The sequence below is a fragment of the Protopterus annectens genome, chromosome 4.part0 (assembly GCF_019279795.1).
Source record: "Protopterus annectens isolate FY-2018-M chromosome 4.part0, PAN1.0, whole genome shotgun sequence".
NCBI lineage: Eukaryota > Metazoa > Chordata > Ceratodontiformes > Protopteridae > Protopterus > Protopterus annectens.
Window position 1 is genome coordinate 1,314,141,492 of NC_056733.1, and position 19,873 is coordinate 1,314,161,364.

The following is a 19,873-nucleotide window of genomic DNA, read 5'->3' on the forward strand; positions in this document are numbered from 1 at the left end:
AATGTAAATATTCAGGCTTCATGTTCATGGGTAAGCCATGCTAGCTACGGATAAATTCCACATCGCCCCTAAACAGCATGTGGTTATTACTACAGAATGCCCGGTCATGCAGTGTGCTCTCTTAGTATACTTTCTGTTTTAAATTGCACTTTGAGGATTAGAAAGTTATTGAATCATTAAAATTGCACATTGTTCTCAACCTTCTATCTTCAACGTGTGAAACAGCACCTCTCGTGATGTTGAACAAAAGGACGAAATGTGGAACACTTACTAACAGCTTACTGACAACTTCAACTAGGAAGCTCAGAGGAAAGTTAAAATGTGCTATTTCATACTTATAAAATGTTCTTTTGATGAATTAATATAATTCAGCATTATTTGCCATTCATTCTGAAAGTGTGACATGCGCTTTCAATGTGGAACTATGAGGAACATGGACATTTTAAGAAACAAAATGAGGAACGTTCCTCCTAACAAGACACACTTGAGAGGTATGAACTCAAAAACCACATCATAATCAAAGAATTGTTCCAAACAGATAAAAAAAAACACTTTTGTGTGTGTGTGTGTGTGTGTGTGTGTGTGTGTGTGTGCACCTGTCTGTGAGTGCGCTCTCTTGTGTAACTCTGCACAGATCTTCATATCACAATTCTACTGTAGAGAAACTTAAGAATCTGTCATAAAAATCCTAGACAGTCTTCAAAATGTCTAAAATCCCATTTGTGGCTAAACCCCTTTACTGAACATCAAGTAATCTATTGTGCTAATTTCTACTTGTTCACGTTTCAGTATACAAATAAATAAAATACTGCAATTTGAAATTATTATGTAACTTCTACCTGTGGTTCTGACTCAAGACTAATTCTGAAAGGGCTTATTTTTCCATCTTCTATCGCACTTGGAGACCAAGGCTTGGTTTCTGACCTGGAAAAGAAATTAGATGCATTGATTATTGTAGCAGGTTAGGAATACACAAACATGCATGCACGTACACACACACACACACACACACACACACACACACACACACACACACACACACACACACACACACGATATACCATCAACAGAACAGTTCATATAATGGAAACATTCAGGCATCATATAAACAAAAATAGTAAAAATGTCATATCAGTCAGCTCATAATGAATATGCATTTCCCTACAAGATGTGGCACAATTTTTCACAGTTGCCAAGAAGAAATGTAACAATCTAAAGTTTGATCACTGCAATTGCTGTGATCTTCAGAATGCAAGGAAGTCTGCCATCTTGCATAATTCCTCTTTCATTGAGATACAGTGATCTCAGAGTTAGTATATATGAATAATATGGTTACTGGGGAACAGAGCTCCCCACTTCTATGGAGCAGGCAGGTTGAAGACCCGCTGCAAAAATGCTTATAAAGTGTAAAGTCTGGAATCCTGATGCTCATGTTACTGTTACCAATTTCACGACTGTAGGCTTTAATGTCAGTTGCTACTACGTGAGAATAAATAAGACCTACCATAGACAGCATGAAATAATGAATCAAAGTTTTAAAGAATGCACAAGCATGCATCCCAGTTATGTCGACACAAATGTACTTAAATAGCAATTTCATAGATATTCCAGGTTGAATAATGATGAGTTACACTTACAGGAAGATTTTGATATATTAACCAATAATTTTATGAGTAGGGGTTATACCACCAACGACATTAAATGTACAATGAGAGAGGTTGTTGAAGAGAGAAGGGGCAGGGCTAAACAGTATTTTGATACCTTTAGCAGACTGGATGATCAATCTGCATTAGCTTCCACCAATGATTTTGTTATCAGAGGTTTTCCAGGTAATGGGACAGTTTCTGGAAATCAGTTAGCTAATGGTGTAGGTTCAAATAGAACTGATAGTGCAGTGTCTAATATGACCTATAAAGCTGTTCCAGCTATCTCAACTAATAGCCTTGGGCACGGAAATTCTTTAACCAATGAATATGGCAGAATAAATTTTACCAATGATAATGCCTGTTTGACTTTGTCCACCAATGATACATCTTTTAATGTGAGGGATGTTCCTCGTCATGCTATAGTGAATGGGATGGCTCCTATTAACAGGGGATTGGCCGAAGATATAACCTGAATATCCCTTACATACTCCAGTGATGTGAATAGGATATGTAACATCATAAAGAAGAATTGGTCTATTTTGCAGGTGGATGACAAGTTAAAAGGGTTTGTTGGCACAAGACCTAGTTTTTGTTTCATAAATGGTAAATCACTTGTGTCATTTATGTTACAAGCAGAATAAGACCACTAAGAAAATTTCTGCACAAAGAGGTACCTTTCCACGTCAAACCAATAAACTACTGCTAAAAGTTAAGATATATAACAACTCTTTCTGAGACTCCTTACTTGCAAATCAAATCACAAAAATACGGAAAGTACAGTTGGGTACACTTACCATAAATGTAGATATTCGAGTGTATTCACTGTTGCAGTCATCACACTTGGTTTATCTGCCTGCAGGTAGCTCTCAGTCAGCCCGAATACCAGAGACTTAGTATTTCTGCATCGGTTGCTGTCTCTTCAGTACTGACGTCAGGTTGTCAGGGGTATAAAAACAAGCAGCCAACGCAATTACATCAGTTTTTCTTGCCCCAAATGTCAGAAGTCCCCCAAATAGGGAGCAAAGTTATGGTGGGAAAAACACCACCAGTAAAAAGTAAATACCAATAACCCAGTAAGGGGTGAGTAATAGACATAGAGAGGAGAGAGATAGAGAGAGAGAGAGAGACAGAGAGAGACAGACAGAGAGAGAGAGAGAGAGAGAGAGAGAGAGAGAGACAAGGTGGCTGGAGGGTGGGAAACCAGGTCTGCAACAGTGAATACACTCGAACATCTACATTTATGGTAAGTGTACACAACTGTACTATGTTCTTCATGTTTCACTGTTGCAGTCATCACACTTTGGTTGATTCCCAAAGCTGAAGAAAGGGTGGAGGCAGTCAAGAAGAGTTGGGCCTGGCTAGTATGCCACGCAGGACTGCTGTTGCAAAACCTGCTTTGGATTTGGAAAAGATAGCTAGGTGGTAATGCTTGGTGAAGGTGTATACAGAACTCCAGGTAGCAGCTTCCAGGATGTCCCTGGTAATGACTCCCCTGAGGAATGCTGTAGAGGTAGAAGTTGCTCTAGTAGAATGCATTCTGACCTCCTGAGGGGTTGGTTTCCCATGGTGTTTGTAGCACAAATGGATACAGTATGCTATCCATTTTGAAATTGTTTGTTTTGAAATGGCCTTGCCCTCTGCCCCTGGTGCAAAACTGACTAGTAACTGGTCAGATTTCCTGAAGGCTTTAGTCCTATCCAGGTAGAATCTGAGCTGCCTATGCACATCCAAGGAGTGCAGGATCCCTTCCCCTTTATTTTGAGGATTAGTGAAGAAGGTTGGCAAATGTATAGATTGGTTGAGAGCCACACTGGACACCACTTTTGGCATAAAGGAAGGGTTAGTCCTGAGGAAGACCCTGTCAGCATGAAAAAATAATGAAGGGTTCCACAGCCATAAGTGCTTGTAGCTCAGACACTCTTCCAGCTGAAGTGATGGCAAGAAGCAAGGCTGTTTTCTAAGAGAGGAATTTTAAGTCTGCTGACAGTGCAGGCTCAAAGGGGGGTAGTGCGAGCTTTTCCAGTACAAAGTTAAGGTCCCAAGCAGGAGTGAGTGCTCTCCTTGGTGGCCTTAGGTTGTTTTCCCCTCTCAGGTACTGCTTGATGAGAGGGTGAGAGAAGAGATGTGGCTCAGTGTTGTAATGAGCTGAGATGGCAGAGGCATGGATCTTAATGGAGGAGAAAGACAGGCCTCTGTGGAGTAGATCTGCTAGGTAATCCAGGATTAGAGGTAAGGAGGGCAGTGCTGTGTCCTCTCCTTTAGACTGAATCCAGGAACAATACCTTTTCCACTTATCAGCATAAGATTTCCTTGTACTGGGTTTTCTGGCTTCAAGAATGACGTCCAGCACCTGATTGCTTAGGCTGGTCACTGGGGGAGAATTGAAGGAATAAGCCAGGCTGCAAGATTCAGGGTTTGCAGTTGCGGATGCAGGATTTCTCCCTCCTGCTGGGTGAGGAGGGTTAGGATCTGGGGTAGGAGTCATGGTGGCACCAGTGACAGGTTGCGCAGCAGTGGGTACCAGTGCTGGCATGGCCAGTCCGGGGCAATCAGGATTGCCCTTGGTTTGTCTTGCTTATCTTGAGTAATATTCTTGTGAGAAGAGGCATAGGGGGAAATGCATAAATTGAGAGGTTTACCCACTGGAAGTATAGGGTATCCACTTTCCAAGCCCTGCTGTGAGGTGTCCTGGTGCAGAATTTGCTGAGCTGGTGATTGTAGGGGGAGGCAAAAAGGACCCCCTCTGGGGTCCCCCATTTCAGGGTTTGAAGGCTGAAGGTGCTGGGGTATAACTGCCACTTGTGTGGGTCTAGTAGATTTCTGCTTAAGTCATCTGCCGGTGAGTTTTGTTTGCCTGGCAGGAATTGAGCTTGCAGATGAATCTGCATGTCCAAGGTCATGTTCCAGAGGGCCATGGCTAGCCTGCAGAGTGGGTAAGAGTGGCTTTCCGCCTTCTTGTTGATGTACCATATAACTGTGGTGTTGTCTGTTTTTATTATCAGGGGTCCTGGTGAGAGTAGGGATTTGAAAGCTGTCAAAGCATGATGAACCGCTAGCATCTCTTTTTGGTTGATGTGCAGATGAATTTGACTTGGGCTCCAGTGGCCCTGAATGGACTTGTCATCCAGATGTGCCCCCAGGCATAGTCTGATGTATCTGCGGTTAGGGTCTGGGTGGCATGGGGTTGAGTAAAGGGAAGTCCCTTGTTGTGGTTGCATGCTGCCCCCACCAAAGAAATTCTGTCCTTAGACAAGGTATGATATGTATGACGGTTTCCAGGTCCTGAGAATGTTGGCACCAAAAACTTTTTAAGTACCACTGAAGTTTCCTCATATGCAGTCTGGCATATGGAATTAGTAGAATGCAAGAGGCTATGAACCCTAGGGCCTGCAGGATTTTCCTTGCAGATAACTGGGTTCTGGTGGCCATTTGAGTGAAGTAGCCTGTCAGATAGGCTTGTTTTTCTGGAGTAAGGAATGCCATCTGGGATGCTGTGTCTAAGCTTGCTCTCAGGAATACAATATTTTGACTGGGGACTAGTTTTTGATTTGTTTTCATTGATAGTGTACCCCAGGAAGGTTAGAAGGTTCTTTACAAATGTCAGGTGCTGCAACAGCTTTTCCTGACTGTCTGCCTGAATCAGGCAATCGTCCAAGTACGGGTAAATTTGAATCATTCTCTGTCTGCAACAGGCAATGGCTGCAGCCAGGCATTTTGTGAAGACTCTGGGAGCAGTGGATAAGCCAAAGGGAAGTGCAGAGAACTGATAATGCATAGATCCTGCCCTGAAATGTAGGTATTTTCTGCATGAGTCCCTGATAGGGATGTGTAGATATGCTTCTTTTAGGTCTAGGGTGGCTGACCAGGCATCTTTAGACAGCATAGGAAGAAGCTGCTGAAGGGTGAGCATTTTGAATTTTAGTACCACCAGGAAGGTGTTCAGAATGGGAAGATCTAGGATTGGGCACCAAGTGCCCTCTTTTCTGGATACCAGAAAAAGTCTGAAATAAAACCCTTGACCTATTTGTTCTGCAGGAACAGGTTGAATTTCCCTTATAGAGCGCAGGGACTGAACTTGGTTTTGTGCCTCTGCCCACTGGTTTGGAGGAAGGTCTGGGAACCCTTTTGGGGTTGGCAGTGAGTGGAAGTAAAATCTGTACTCCTGGGATACAATGTTGAGGACCCATCGGTCTTTGGTGATGGAAGTCCAGTATTTTGCATGATGGGCAAGTTTTCCTCCTAGGTTCATGAGCAATTGGGCAGAGGTGAGGACTGGAGTTGAGAAATCATTCTGAATTCTTTCAGTAAGGGGGTGGCTTAGCACTTCCTGTTTTAGAAGTGCAAACACTCCATTGCTTAGATCTCTGCATACCCTGAGACTGTAATCTGGGGAGGGGGTCTGTTTTCCCTGGGTCAAGTTTGAGATGGCCTTAAGGGGGCTGCAAAGGCCCACTGTTTCGAGGGCCAATGCCTGCTGAATCTTGGAGGCTGGACTTGCAAAAAATCTTTGACTGTCTGCATAGACTTAGCTTTTTCTTCCATCATTTTTAGAACCTCTTCTGCTTTGGTGCCAAACAGATTGTCCTTGTTCAAAGGAGCATCTAGTAATTTTGATTTGACATGGTCTGGCAAGGTCTGTTCCTTAAGCCACGTATGCCTTCTCAGTACAGAACCAGTGACTGCTGTCCTGCAAGAAGCTTCTAGGGCGTCAAAGCCACATTGCAAGGTATGCTTGCTGACTTGGCTTGCAGAATGCATAAGCTCTTGTAATTCTTTATTTTCTGCACAGTCTGTAACGGTAGATAATTTTTGCTTAATAAGTTCCATAATATGCTGCTGGTATTTCAACATGTGAAACTGGCAATTCAATGCCCTAATGGCGAGAGTTGCAGAGGTGTATACTTTTTTACCCAATCTGTCTAAAGCTCGGGAATCCCTGTCCGAAGGGGTGGGATTCTTAGCTGTAGTTGCTTTTATACCTTTAGGCCTCTGGGAAATAGCAGCAGGATTTTTGAAAAGAAATTTGTGAGAGTCAGGGACTCTGTAGTACCTGTCTGGTTTCCTTGGAGCAGGGGGTAAAGTATCAGGAGTTAGACTGGATTCCATAAAGATATCATCCACAACATCCAGAACAGGAGGGATTGCTAAAGGTCTGTGTTGAGGTAAATCTAAAAATTCTCTTAGTCTCTTTCTGGACTGAGGATAATCCTGGCATTCCCAGTGGAAATGCTCTCTTAAAGTATGAAGGGTTTCACCAAAAGAAAAATCATCTGGAGGGGAAGCAGAGGAAGTGGATTCCTCTGCATCTGAATCCTCATAAGCAGATAAAGGCATGTCTTCACAATCAAAAACCTCAGAGTGGTTGGACTCTTGGCCAGTTAAAGCTGCTGGGGACAGGTCTCTTTTTCTCTTAGCAGTGGAAGGCTGGCTTCCCCTAATCAGCATAATCAGGTTTTCTGCCATTTTAAGCATTGATTTTGTGGCAAGGAAGCAGGTGCTTGAGTTTGGGTCATCAGTTTTTTAGGCATAGCTTGTATTTTTGGCCTTAGAAACTCTGTAGATTTAGACAGAACTGAAGACGCGAAAGAAATCGTCGGTTTGTGTCGAATATTGATAATGTGAAGAACTTCCTCAGAAGCCGGTGCCTGCACAGCGGCTCTGGACCCATCCAAGGTAGAGACATCTGCAGATTCCGTAGTCAAAGAAGAGTCTTGCGGCATACCAGACTCCGAACAGGTCTCGGTAGCGGCCTGCAAATCCATAGAGGCAGGCATTAAGGGCTGCAAAAGCACCTCACTGAGTACCGGCGAACTGTTGACTAGCTTAACAGGAGCATCGTCAACAGTTTTGGACCTGTGCGGTCTGTCTCTTTCTTTATTCTTACATTTTTTCAGAAGATCGGTAGTTGGATGGCTTACTGAAGCCATTTCAGAATACGGAGAAGCGAAAGTATTCAGCGACAATAAGGGCCCGACGGCGAACAGTTTGGGCGTTGAACAAGGCACAAAACCGACAGTGAGGTACATCGTGGTCTGAGCCTAAATTGGTGACGCAGTAAGAATGGAAATCTCTGTGTGGAATTTGCTTTCCACAGGTGAGACAATTGTTAACTTTTTCTGACAGCCATTATAGCAAGAAAAAAGGATCCCCAATGGGGTACTTAGCTTTAGAAGACTTCAGGATGATTCAGTTTGGAAAACTCAGGTAGCGGCCAACCTGCACTCGTGCGAACCGCTTCTGCTTCGGGCTCCTTGGCAAGAAAGACTGATGTAATGGTGTCGGCTGCCTGTTTTAATACCCCTGACGACCTGACATCAGTACTGAAGTGACAGCAACTGACGCAGAAATACTAAGTCTCTGGTATTTGGGCCGACTGAGGGCTTCCTGCAGGCAGATAACCGAAGTGTGATGGCTGCAACAGTGAAACACGAAGAACATCTGTATTTCCCAACATATACTAATTAACCCTACTACCACCAAATTTAAACACCTTCCTAAAGAACATCTAAACAATAATTGGCTCTGTTCCTGTATCACCTTTGGATAACTTTCTCTCTCTCCTCACTCTTTGAAATTTTATCCTTATCTCTTAACTCCTTCAAATTCTTCTCTTCCCCCTACCTTTTTCATCTGTGACTTTCTTATCTTTTACTGTAGCTTTTACTGTCAATTTTTTGCATACATTATATCTGCATTAACTTTTACCAAAATTACTTTACTTGCTGTTTGCATTATATTAGGTGACCTGTTTTAAGACTAATATTAGATGACTTGTTATACATTTCTACTATGTGATTAGCAAGTACTATGTAACTGTATATAGTAACTCTATATATTGTATTTACTGTTTGACTTTAGTCTGTTACCGCATTTTTTTTTTTTTTGATTTTTGGAGCTTTTCTCCCCAGATCTCTGCTGAAAATGGGCCTTTCTTTGACCCAGTCAGACTTTCCCGGTAACAAATGTAGAATAAATAAATAATCATGTAGCTCTTGTAAGTACATCTTAGACTAATTATTTTATACATCCAGATACTAATTTTAGATACAGCCCTGATTTACTTGCTACATGTAGGAGCACTGATCTGATTTATTTGGCGATCTGTTCTGAGTGTTCATGTTTTTATGTTGGGAAGACAGATCCCTTAGAGAATGAATCACTGAGCATAAGAGTGACATTATGAGGATTAAGTTGACTAATGCCCTCACCAAACGTGAATATGCAACTTAATAGTTAATTTATCCAGGTACATTTTAACACCCATGGACTGCGAGTTGTTGAACAAAGGTTTGAACTATATACCTGCTCAAATTAGCAATGTGTCTGAAATTTTGAAGGACTTGAGACTTTTTTTATGTAATGTATCCTTGAAACTGCTTTTCAACAACAAGAAGGGTTCAAATGATGTTTCCGATAGTACTACTAATGCTTGTTTTAGAAAAAAGAGTACTTTTACGCCTGCTTTAACACCTGTAGCTGAATGTTTTTTGAAAATCTGTGAAGATGATTTGTACAAATATTATTATGATTTCAAACATAATGCATTGTTTTTTAATACATACACTACTGAATGGGATAAGATTTACTCTCTGAAACGAAATAATGATTTGGTGATTAAATCAGCAGACAAGGGTGGAGCGATAGTTCTACTAGACACTAATATATATGTATATGCGATGCTTGCACTTTTGAAGGAAACCATTACCTACAAAACCATTAGTCACTTAGAACTCACCAAAATCATTTATAAAGTACATCAAGAGCTTTATGAATACTTGATGTGCAGGCAGATAGATTATGATTTGTATCAATACTTCTTTATTGAAAAACCTCGAACACCGTACATCAAAGGTTTGCCGAAAATACACAAAGGCCTGTTCCCACCACCTATGAGACGTATAGTAGTGGAACAGGGATGGGTCACTGAGACATTGTCAGTCTTTCTAGAGAAAAAACTTAGACCTTTGGTTAGTGAGGCAACATCCATCTTGAAGGATACTTATGAGTTGCTTGAGTGTATAAGCAACTATTCCCATGCTAATATGGATGAACTACTTTTTGTGACCTTGGATGTAAAAAACTTGTTCACTGCCATACCCAATAATTTCGGCCTAGAAGCTCTGAGGAATATTATAAATAAGAGCCAGAAGTTCAATACTAGTGAAGAGGGACTATTATGTGCAATTATGGAACTTGTTTTGACTAACAATGTTTTCAAATTTAGGGACCAACTATATTTGCAGCAGTGGGGGGAAGCCATGGGCACCCCCTGCGCCAATACTATGCGAATTTAGTGATGTTGTACTGGGAGCAGATGTTTTTATTTACACACAATAGCTTTAAGAAAATCAGCCTTTATAAACGATTTGTGGATGATGTTCTTTTATTTTGGCATGGGAGTACAGTGGAGCTTCTCACCTTCATAGAGCAGTTAGAATCTACTACTGATTTTCTGAGTTTCACTATAAATTATGCCTCACACAGTTTAGATTTTTTAGATGTGAGGTTATACAAGAATATAAATCAGAAGATTGAGACAACCATTTTTAGGAAGGAATGTTGGAGAAACACTTTACTTCAATTTAACAGCATGCATCCTAGATATGTGTTTGATAGTATAATGAAGAGCCACTTCATTAGAGTCAAGAGGTTATGTCACAATAGTGTTGAACTCAACAAACAGAGTGATTTTCTAGAACAATGCTTTTTGAGTAGAGGCTATGATGAAGAAAAGGTTAGGAAGATTAAGAACCAGATTTTACGCAATGAGCAGACTGCTAACATTGGAAATTATACTAGAATGTTTGGATATCATGGCAAGAAGCTCTTTGATAATTCCAGAGTTAGAGTCAACTTCAGATATACTAGTGATATTCATCACATCAAAGATATCATTCTTAGTAATTGGCATATTCTCCTGACTGATCAACGGTTAGCAGCATTGGTGGGCTCCACACCATCGTATACATTTCGTAATAGTAAGAATCTCAGCAGGCTTTTATGTATAGAGTCGAATACTTTTAGTAAGAACACAGGTATTAACAGGAATATGAGGACAGGAACCTTCCCTTGTAATAAGTGCAGTATATGCACTTTGATTACTACAGTTCAAGAATTTGAGCATCCAGTTTTGAACTATAGGTTCGAACCCCATCATACTGTCACATGTGAAAGCAAGAACCTTGTTTATTTGGCTACCTGCCAGAGGTGTACAGTGTTCTATGTAGGAATGACTACTAGAACCTTGAGAGAGAGGGTGTTGGAACATGCTCTAGATGTTAAAAAGTGTGATACCAAGAATGCCTTGGCCAAACACATCTCTAGTAATTCAACACATTCATTTGTATTCAGAGTCTTACAAACAGTTTTACCGAATTCAAGAGAAGGAGATAATTTCAATGATTTAGAATTAGTGGAACTTTCCTGGATTTTTAAACTTAAAGCACACTATGAACCAGGTCTGAATCAATATATCAGCATCAGGGCTCCTTTAAAAGGACGTAGTGCCAAGTGATTTTTTAACAACACCTGATTTTAGAGATTGAGTGCACATATATACTAAAGTCCTTATGCCATCTAAATATTTTATTCATAGACTTTGGCAAGCATTTCATATATTGTTGACATGAATATAGTGTCAGTCCAGACGTTATTATGTTTCACATGTTTTCTAGGACATATTTGTTTGTTAGTTACACCTTGATCTATTGTTACTTTTATATATTCATATTTTAAAATATATGTTTATATATATTTATATACACATATTCAAAAATTTTCCATGTTGTTTATTTCAATGGTTTATATACTTTAATAACCCAGATTTTGACTCTGCTCATGAGATTTTTACTCTGCGTATGAGATTAAGTTATCTTTATTTATATGTTCTTTATATTTGGCTGTACTGGCATTTACAGTGCTCACATGGTCCTGTTGCCCAACACCAAGTGAGTTATACACATGGATTTATATTCATTTATATTTGTATTCATACATTTATATTTATATATTTATATATTTATATTTATATTTATATATATATATATATATATATATATATGCTATGCTTTTACAATAATTGATGGTTTATTTAATATATGATAAGTTTTGAACAAGTGTAGCAACACCATATTGTTTTATAGATTTTGGTATTAAAGTATCTAGTTAATATTAGCACTTTTGCACACATATTGCATATTTATAGGAAATATTTGATGTAAAGTTTTCAGAATTTATATTTATAAGATATGAACACATAAGAGTTTTGTCAGATATATATTGCATTATAAATTGTTGTTGTTACTTTTTTAACTTTTTTAACTTTTTAACTTTATCATCTAGGCACAAGCAGAAATACTTACTACTGCATTGTTTCCTTTAATTGAATGATTTTTAATTATATGTCTAGAATTGGATTAATTGAATTGATTGAATGCTTTAGAAATGCCTATATATATTTGAATTCAAAGCTATTAGTTGTAAGGATCTGAAGAAGCGTGTCTTGGCACACGTGAAAGCGCTTGTCTTTTTACATTAAATATTTTTATCCATTTATTGTGGTGGTCGGCTTCCAGTTTGTTTCTGGATAACTGATGTAATGGTGTCGGCTGCCTGTTTTAATACCCCTGACGACCTGACATCAGTACTGAAGTGACAGCAACTGACGCAGAAATACTAAGTCTCTGGTATTTGGGCCGACTGAGGGCTTCCTGCAGGCAGATAACCGAAGTGTGATGGCTGCAACAGTGAAACACGAGGAACATCTGTATTTCCCAACATATACTAATTAACCCTACTACCACCAAATTTAAACACCTTCCTAAAGAACATCTAAACAATAATTGGCTCTGTTCCTGTATCACCTTTGGATAACTTTCTCTCTCCTCACTCTTTGAAATTTTATCCTTATCTCTTAACTCCTTCAAATTCTTCTCTTCCCCCTACCTTTTTCATCTGTGACTTTCTTATCTTTTACTGTAGCTTTTACTGTCAATTTTTTGCATACATTATATCTGCATTAACTTTTACCAAAATTACTTTACTTGCTGTTTGCATTATATTAGGTGACCTGTTTTAAGACTAATATTAGATGACTTGTTATACATTTCTACTATGTGATTAGCAAGTACTATGTAACTGTATATAGTAACTCTATATATTGTATTTACTGTTTGACTTTAGTCTGTTACCACATTTTTTTTTTTTTGATTTTTGGAGCTTTTCTCCCCGGATCTCTGCTGAAAATGGGCCTTTCTTTGACCCAGTCAGACTTTCCCGGTAACAAATGTAGAATAAATAAATAAATAATCATGTAGCTCTTGTAAGTACATCTTAGACTAATTATTTTATACATCCAGATACTAATTTTAGATACAGCCCTGATTTACTTGCTACATGTAGGAGCACTGATCTGATTTATTTGGCGATCTGTTCTGAGTGTTCATGTTTTTATGTTGGGAAGACAGATCCCTTAGAGAATGAATCACTGAGCATAAGAGTGACATTATGAGGATTAAGTTGACTAATGCCCTCACCAAACGTGAATATGTATGGGTCTACACACTTTTAGATTTTTGGTCTTACAACTCATGCACAAAGATGTGGGGTGGGAGGGTGACTTTACTAATGTTACTAAAATAGCTAAGCTGAGATGGATTATCAAACTGCAAGCTGATAGCGGGTTTGGTTGAATAAAATGGTCCCTTTAAAACCTATATTAAATTCACATAATTTGTTTCATTGGGCATTGTAATTGATTAATTGATGTTTATGTGCTTTATATTGCTATATCTATATATCTATATATTTATCTACATCTATCTAATATATATATATATATATATATATATATATATATATATACTGTTTAAGAATGTAGTTTTATGTTCCTTGGTCTGATGAGCTGCCTTTGTTAGGCATGAAAGTGATTACCATTCATTAAAACTTTACTTTGATTCATCATTTTCTGCTGTGTATGACAGATCTTATTTATTCTCTTGTGACTTGGTTTTTGATATAGACCTACCTTCATTCACGTTGCTATTATTTTCTTCTGTAGTTACTACTATACCACATTTGTCATGGAACCAAGTTTTCACTAGGTTTCTTCACATTTGTCATGGAACCAGGTTTTCACTAGGTTTCTTTCAATAACCTTAGTCATTTGCAACAGATTTCACAATGATGACTACCGAAATTTGTAATCTCTTTATGAAATTTAGAATTTCCTTAAAGATGTTAATCCTTCTCTAATCTGTTTTCACTTTAATTTGAATTAACATGGATGGGGCTATGGTGCAGTGGTTGTATTGTTGCCTCACAGCAAGAGGTTCTCTGGTTTGATTCTCCGCTGGGGTGCCTTCTGTGTGGAGTCTGCATGTCCTCCTTGTTTGTTCTCTGGTTTTCTCCCCCATTACAAAGACAGGCATCTGGAGCATTTCTGCCCAGGCCTCCGCTAAAAATTGGCTTCGTTCCAAGTTGGACTTTCTCGGTAAACAAATAATAAATAATAAACATTCAGTGCAGATGTTTTCTGCTCCTCAAGTCATGACATTTTTCAGTACTTAGTCACATATTCATAAGCAGTTTACTACTTCATAAGCATAGCAGTAAATCTATTAAGATTCATATTTTACAGACTTGTACTGCGTACCATTTCAATATGAAATCTCAATAAGACTAACCTAAAAATGAGACCTTTAAGATAGCTTTTGTGATAATTTTATCCCATAACCTCAGTTTTATAATGTCAGAGTTAGAACATATAAACTGAGGTGTACATGTGTGTGTGTGTATTTTTGGTGAGCAAATCAATTTGACTTCAAATACTATATTCAAAGATAAGCTAATGAGGCTTGTCCAAGCAATTTTGCACTTGAACCATACTGTTGAACCATTCTGGGTCATTACAGTTTCTCTGTTACTGGAAGCAGGTAAACATTGTACTAACCCAAAATTATTTTCTTGAAAATACCTCTAACATATACCTCTATCTCTCTAACCAGAGACAATAATAAACTGGTCTCCTCCCTTTATTTAGATCTTTCTAAAGCCTTTGGCACTGCCACCCATTCCATCCTTCTCTCCAAACTGTCTCAACTCAACCTCTCTCCTACCACTATCTATTGGTTTACCAGCCACCTCATAAACAGACAGCAATCTATCAAATGGCCGTCTGCTCACTCTCCCTACCACCCTGCAAAAATGGGAGTCCCACAAGGCTCAATTCTCGGCCCTCTTCTTTTTAACATTTTTAGTAATCAACTCCACACATCCTGCCTCAGTCACTCCTCATACAGTACTCAGATGACTCCACTATCTTCACCATTGCTGACAACCCCTTTGACCTGCTCACCCTTACTCAAACCTCCTTCAACCTCACTGAAACCTGGCTTACTAACAATCAACTCATTCTAAACCCCAAAAAGATAAAATTTCTCCTTTTCCTACCCAAATCTCTCTCACGTCTTAAACCCTCTTTTACCATCTCCTCCCTTAACAACACTACTAACTCACCTGAATCCCACACAAAGCTCCTTGGAGTAATTACTGATGGCCAACTTAAATTTGACCTCCATGTACTCCACTGTATAAAGAAAACTCACCAAAAACATGGCCTACTCTATAGGAACGAAAAGTTCCTTACCCTCTACTCCAGAACCTCACTTACCCAGGCATATCTTCTCCGTAACCTTTTCTACTGTTCTCAAATCCTAACTAACTTACAGTCCTCTCTACAATCTAAACTTGAAACCACATACAACAAAGTTGCCAAATTTGCAGCTAACCTACCACCAAAATCTCACCACTGTCTCACACTCTATACATTAAGCTGGATGGAGTTTGCTAATCGACTCTTATACTCTAAACTTCTCACCACACCATCATAAACAAATCCACCTCCTGCCCTAGCATTTCCTCCCTTCTCTCTCTTTATAACCCACCTCACTCCCCCAGAAGCACAGAACAATTTCTTCTACAGATATATAAACCTAAAAAAAACTTTAGGACAAAACCTTTACAGCTGCCTTCCAGCCCTTTCATGGAATACGCTTCCCCTGGTCCCCAGAAAGATTACCCATTCTCAAGACTTAAAGACATCTCTTAGAAATGACCTAAATGGAGCCTGGAGATGCCACTGCAATCATCCCACTTGAAATCTCTCTCTTTCCTACTCTGTTCCTCTCCCTCCCTCCTCCTTTCCTACTTCTTCCGCTCCTACATTAGTCTTCTATCATTCTAACTTCCTGTACATTAGTCTGACTGTCAACTACTTCTCTGCATTCCTCTCCTAATCTCTTGCCCCCACCTATCTGACACCAGCAATACTCACCTATTTCACCCTATTTTATATTTTATACTTAAGTTTTACTTGCGTGTATTATAACTTTACTCACTTAACCCATACTTAGAATTTATTACTTGCTTATCACTTTCTTGTTACTTGTATAACCTGTATGGTGAATGTATTACCTCCTTAATTTGTACTGTGAAATTTCTTATTGTATACTTTGTACTGTGGAGCTTTTCTCCCTGGGCCTCCGCTGAAAAAGTGCGCAAGCTCAGTCGGACTATCCCAGTCAACAAATGTCAAATAAAATAAATAAATCAATCAATTTTGGAAGGAGTACTCTTTTTGCAACTGCCATCCTGGACTCTGGTAGGAGGTGACTATTTTGCCCGTATAATGATGATGTACCTTGCTACTGCACAGCTTAGATTCATCTATTAAGGCACTTTGTGAACCAGTGAAAAGCTGTACCAACAGCATCTCAGTGTTGAATTCTGGTCAGAAGTAAGTGATGAGTAACAATATCAAAAGCCTAGAGAAGTACAGGAAGGTGGTGGCAGAGGTAAGGTCTTTATGCTTATGGGTACCAGTCTGCTCATCCAGTTTTAGTAACGCAGCTTGTGTGATATAAACTACATGGCAATCATGTTGTGTTGGCAACATAATATTAATATTTAGTTATGTCCTAGCAGATATTTCATGAGCTGTCTGTGTACAGCATGCTTGAGCACTTGAACCAGTGACAAATTATTGTGATGTAGACTTTATGTATTAGTAGACATTTCATGAGCTCTCTGTCCACAACATGCTCGACTATTTTAATCAGTGCCAAATTACTGTGATGTAGACTTTATGTCCTAGTAGTTATTTCATTAGTTCTCTGTGTGCAACACGCTAAAGCAATTTTAACAGTAACAATTTATTGTGATACAAACTTCACACCCCAGTACATATTTTATGAGCTGCCTGTGTACACGTTTGGAGTATTTTAGAAGGGTCTATATTACATGAACGAATGTTCATAATTTCGAACGCTGTAAAGAGTGAAAATGTGGGACCTCGAAGTGTTTCTTGTGGGATCGTAGAACAGTGAAGGTCGGAATATTTGCCCTTTCCTCACTGTAGTGCAATCTCGGTATATATGTTTAGCAGGGGGTATGGGAGGTGCAGCTCGTGTTCCAGTATTTTCGCTCTTTATAGACCCTTTTAGACAGTTACAAATTATTGCGAAGTAGACTTTACATCCTAGCAGATATTTCATGAGCTCACTGTGTATAACATGCTCGAGTATTTTAAACAGTGAAAAATTACTGTGATGCAGAATGTTGTCTTTGTAGGTATTTCATGAGCTGCCTGTGTACAACATGTTCAAGTATTTTAAACAGGGCCAAATTACTGTGATGTAGACTGGAACTACAATGTGGTAAGATTAGGTAACTTGTGAGTATCCCTCCAAAGAAGAACAGCTGTGGTCTTCATCTTCAGCAGCAACTTCTTAACATTCATTGAAGGGATAGGCTGGATGCTGATGATACGGAATTAGGTTAGATTACAAAGGAATATTTATGAATTACCCTGTTGGGTAACATACATTGATATTACAGGCATACCATTCAACTGACCAGATTTTCACAGGCTGTCCAATTTTTGCCTCATATTTCTGGTCTGTTCCACATAAAATTTTTGGTTTTCTACTAAATGTTTGAGGATTAAAGTCACTAAATAATAGCATGCATTTGAGTTTCAAATGTCATACCTGTCAGAAAATGCTTGCTAATGCAAGACCTGTTATTCTAGCACCTTTCTAAGTATGGAAGAGCAATACTTAAAATCTGCCCCTACTTTTGAACCTTTGTCCTCCTACCCCATTATGTTTTGCTTTGTACAGACTTCTTGTGCAAAGATGTTGAAAGGTATGATTATAGTATTGAACTGGCAAAGATAACTGGCATACATTGCAATTGTCCAGAATTTTGCAGAATGCACACATTTTTACCTCATACTTTTGGTCTATCCCTCATAATATTTGTGACTTTCTGGCAAATCATTGAGGATTGAAGTCACTAAGCAATGACAGACATTTGAGTTTCAGACTTCAAATTCTTCAGAAAATGTATGTTAAAGCAAACCCTGTTACTCTAGCAACTTTATAAGTTTATAAGAGCAATATTTAAAAATAAAAAATAAATAAATAAATTGCAACTTGCAAAAGAAGCCTGTTTATCTCACCAGGGTTTATTTGAAACTGAAAACACAGCAAAATGCATGAATACTTCTTTTAGTGTTTTGTTTGCATTTGTGTGTGTTTGTGTGTCTTTGTCTGTTCTATACCTCTCAACTGTACAGATTTTTGCACAATGTCCAGATTTTTGGCTCACATTTTTGACATGTTCCTCATAAAGTTTGTTGTTTTCTGACAAATCACTGGGATGATCTGTGGACTGAAGTCACTAAATAATAACATACATTTGAGTTTCAGACTTCAAATCCTTCAGAAAATGTATGTTACAGCAAACACTGTTACTCTAGCAACTTTCTAAGTTTATAAGAGCAATATTTAAAATATTGCTAATATTTAAAATCTGTCCCTATTTTTGGGCCATTGTCCCCCCATTTTGTTGGGCTTTGTCCAGACTGAGAGGTATAATACCTATGTCTATATATATATATATATATATATATATATATATATATATATATATATATATATATACACACACACACACACACACACACACACACACACACACACACACACACACACACACACACACACAGTGGATATAAAAAGTTTACACACCCCTGTTAAAATGCCAGGTTTTTGTGAAATAAAAAACTGAGGCCATAACAAATCATTTCCAGACTTTTCCCATCTTTAATGTGACCTATAACCTGTACAATTCAATTGAAAAACAAACAAATCTGTTATGGGAAAAATATTAAAAATAAAAAACATACAATATGCTTGTTGCATAAGTGTGCACACCCTTAAACTAATACTTTGTTGTGTGTGTGCACACCATTAAATTAAAACTTTGTTGAAGCACATTTTTGAGGTCTGGATGAACAGGGGTGTGATGATAAGCTAGTGTTACTAGGAAACTTAAACAAGGAGGAAGAGGTGCCAAGTTGTAAAGTGACCGCATTTTGAACCTGGGAGCTATCATAAACAGGCTTAGGAAGGAATGATCTGGAGCTGGTCTCCAAGTGTCTTCTTTCTGTGGCACTATAAATACATTTGAATAAAAATTTTTCCCAGGCTGTGAAGGAGGAATTGGTTCTATCAGTCCCTGAGGCAGCATGTGTAAAGGATAAGGACAAACAGAAGAGTTTGGTCTGAAGGGTGAGGAATTCCCTTTTGAAACAGTAATCTCTTCCAACTTTAATTTCTAACCTTATTAAATGATCTTCAAAACCCATTTCATTGAAATTATCTGTTGTCAAAGAGAAAATGGAGATTCAGACATTCTAGAAGGGTAAAGGTACTGCCAGGATGGGATAATTAAACAATGTCTCTTAACTAGTCATTCTGACTTATTGGACTGTCCTTGGTTTGGGGGAGAGGGTCCTGAATTCTTTTTGGACTGTCCCTAACATTTCCTAAGTGACTGTTTACATGGATTTTGGTGAGACTTAAAATTAGGAAAAGGAGGGCTGAAATTTCTTAGAAACTCCCTGTAACATCTTATCCCTTTCATCACATCTTTTGATAACCTCTGCAACACAGGAACCAAAAACTAAATATCTAACCAAAGAAGAATTTAAAATCTTATTTTTCACAACACCTGGAAGCAGGGCCGGCCTTAGCTGAAATGGCGCCCTTGGCGAAGTAGTGCTCCGGCGCCCCTTAAGCCCCACCCACACCCATGAAACACCCCTATTTGAGCCACACCCACAGAGTCATTCCCCAAGAAAGCCACTCCAGTCATTTCCTTAA

At 38.8% G+C, this 19,873-nt stretch overlaps 1 protein-coding gene across 1 annotated transcript in view; it reads right to left on the reverse strand.

The window, feature by feature from the left end:
• PDLIM4 (PDZ and LIM domain 4) overlaps positions 1-19,873 on the reverse strand; it is a 1,207,050-nt gene that overhangs the window by 441,681 nt on the left and 745,496 nt on the right. Inside the window, exon 3 of the mRNA XM_044069192.1 lies at positions 840-924. Coding sequence (XP_043925127.1) covers positions 840-924 — 85 coding nt within the window. The remainder of the gene's footprint in view (positions 1-839; positions 925-19,873) is intronic.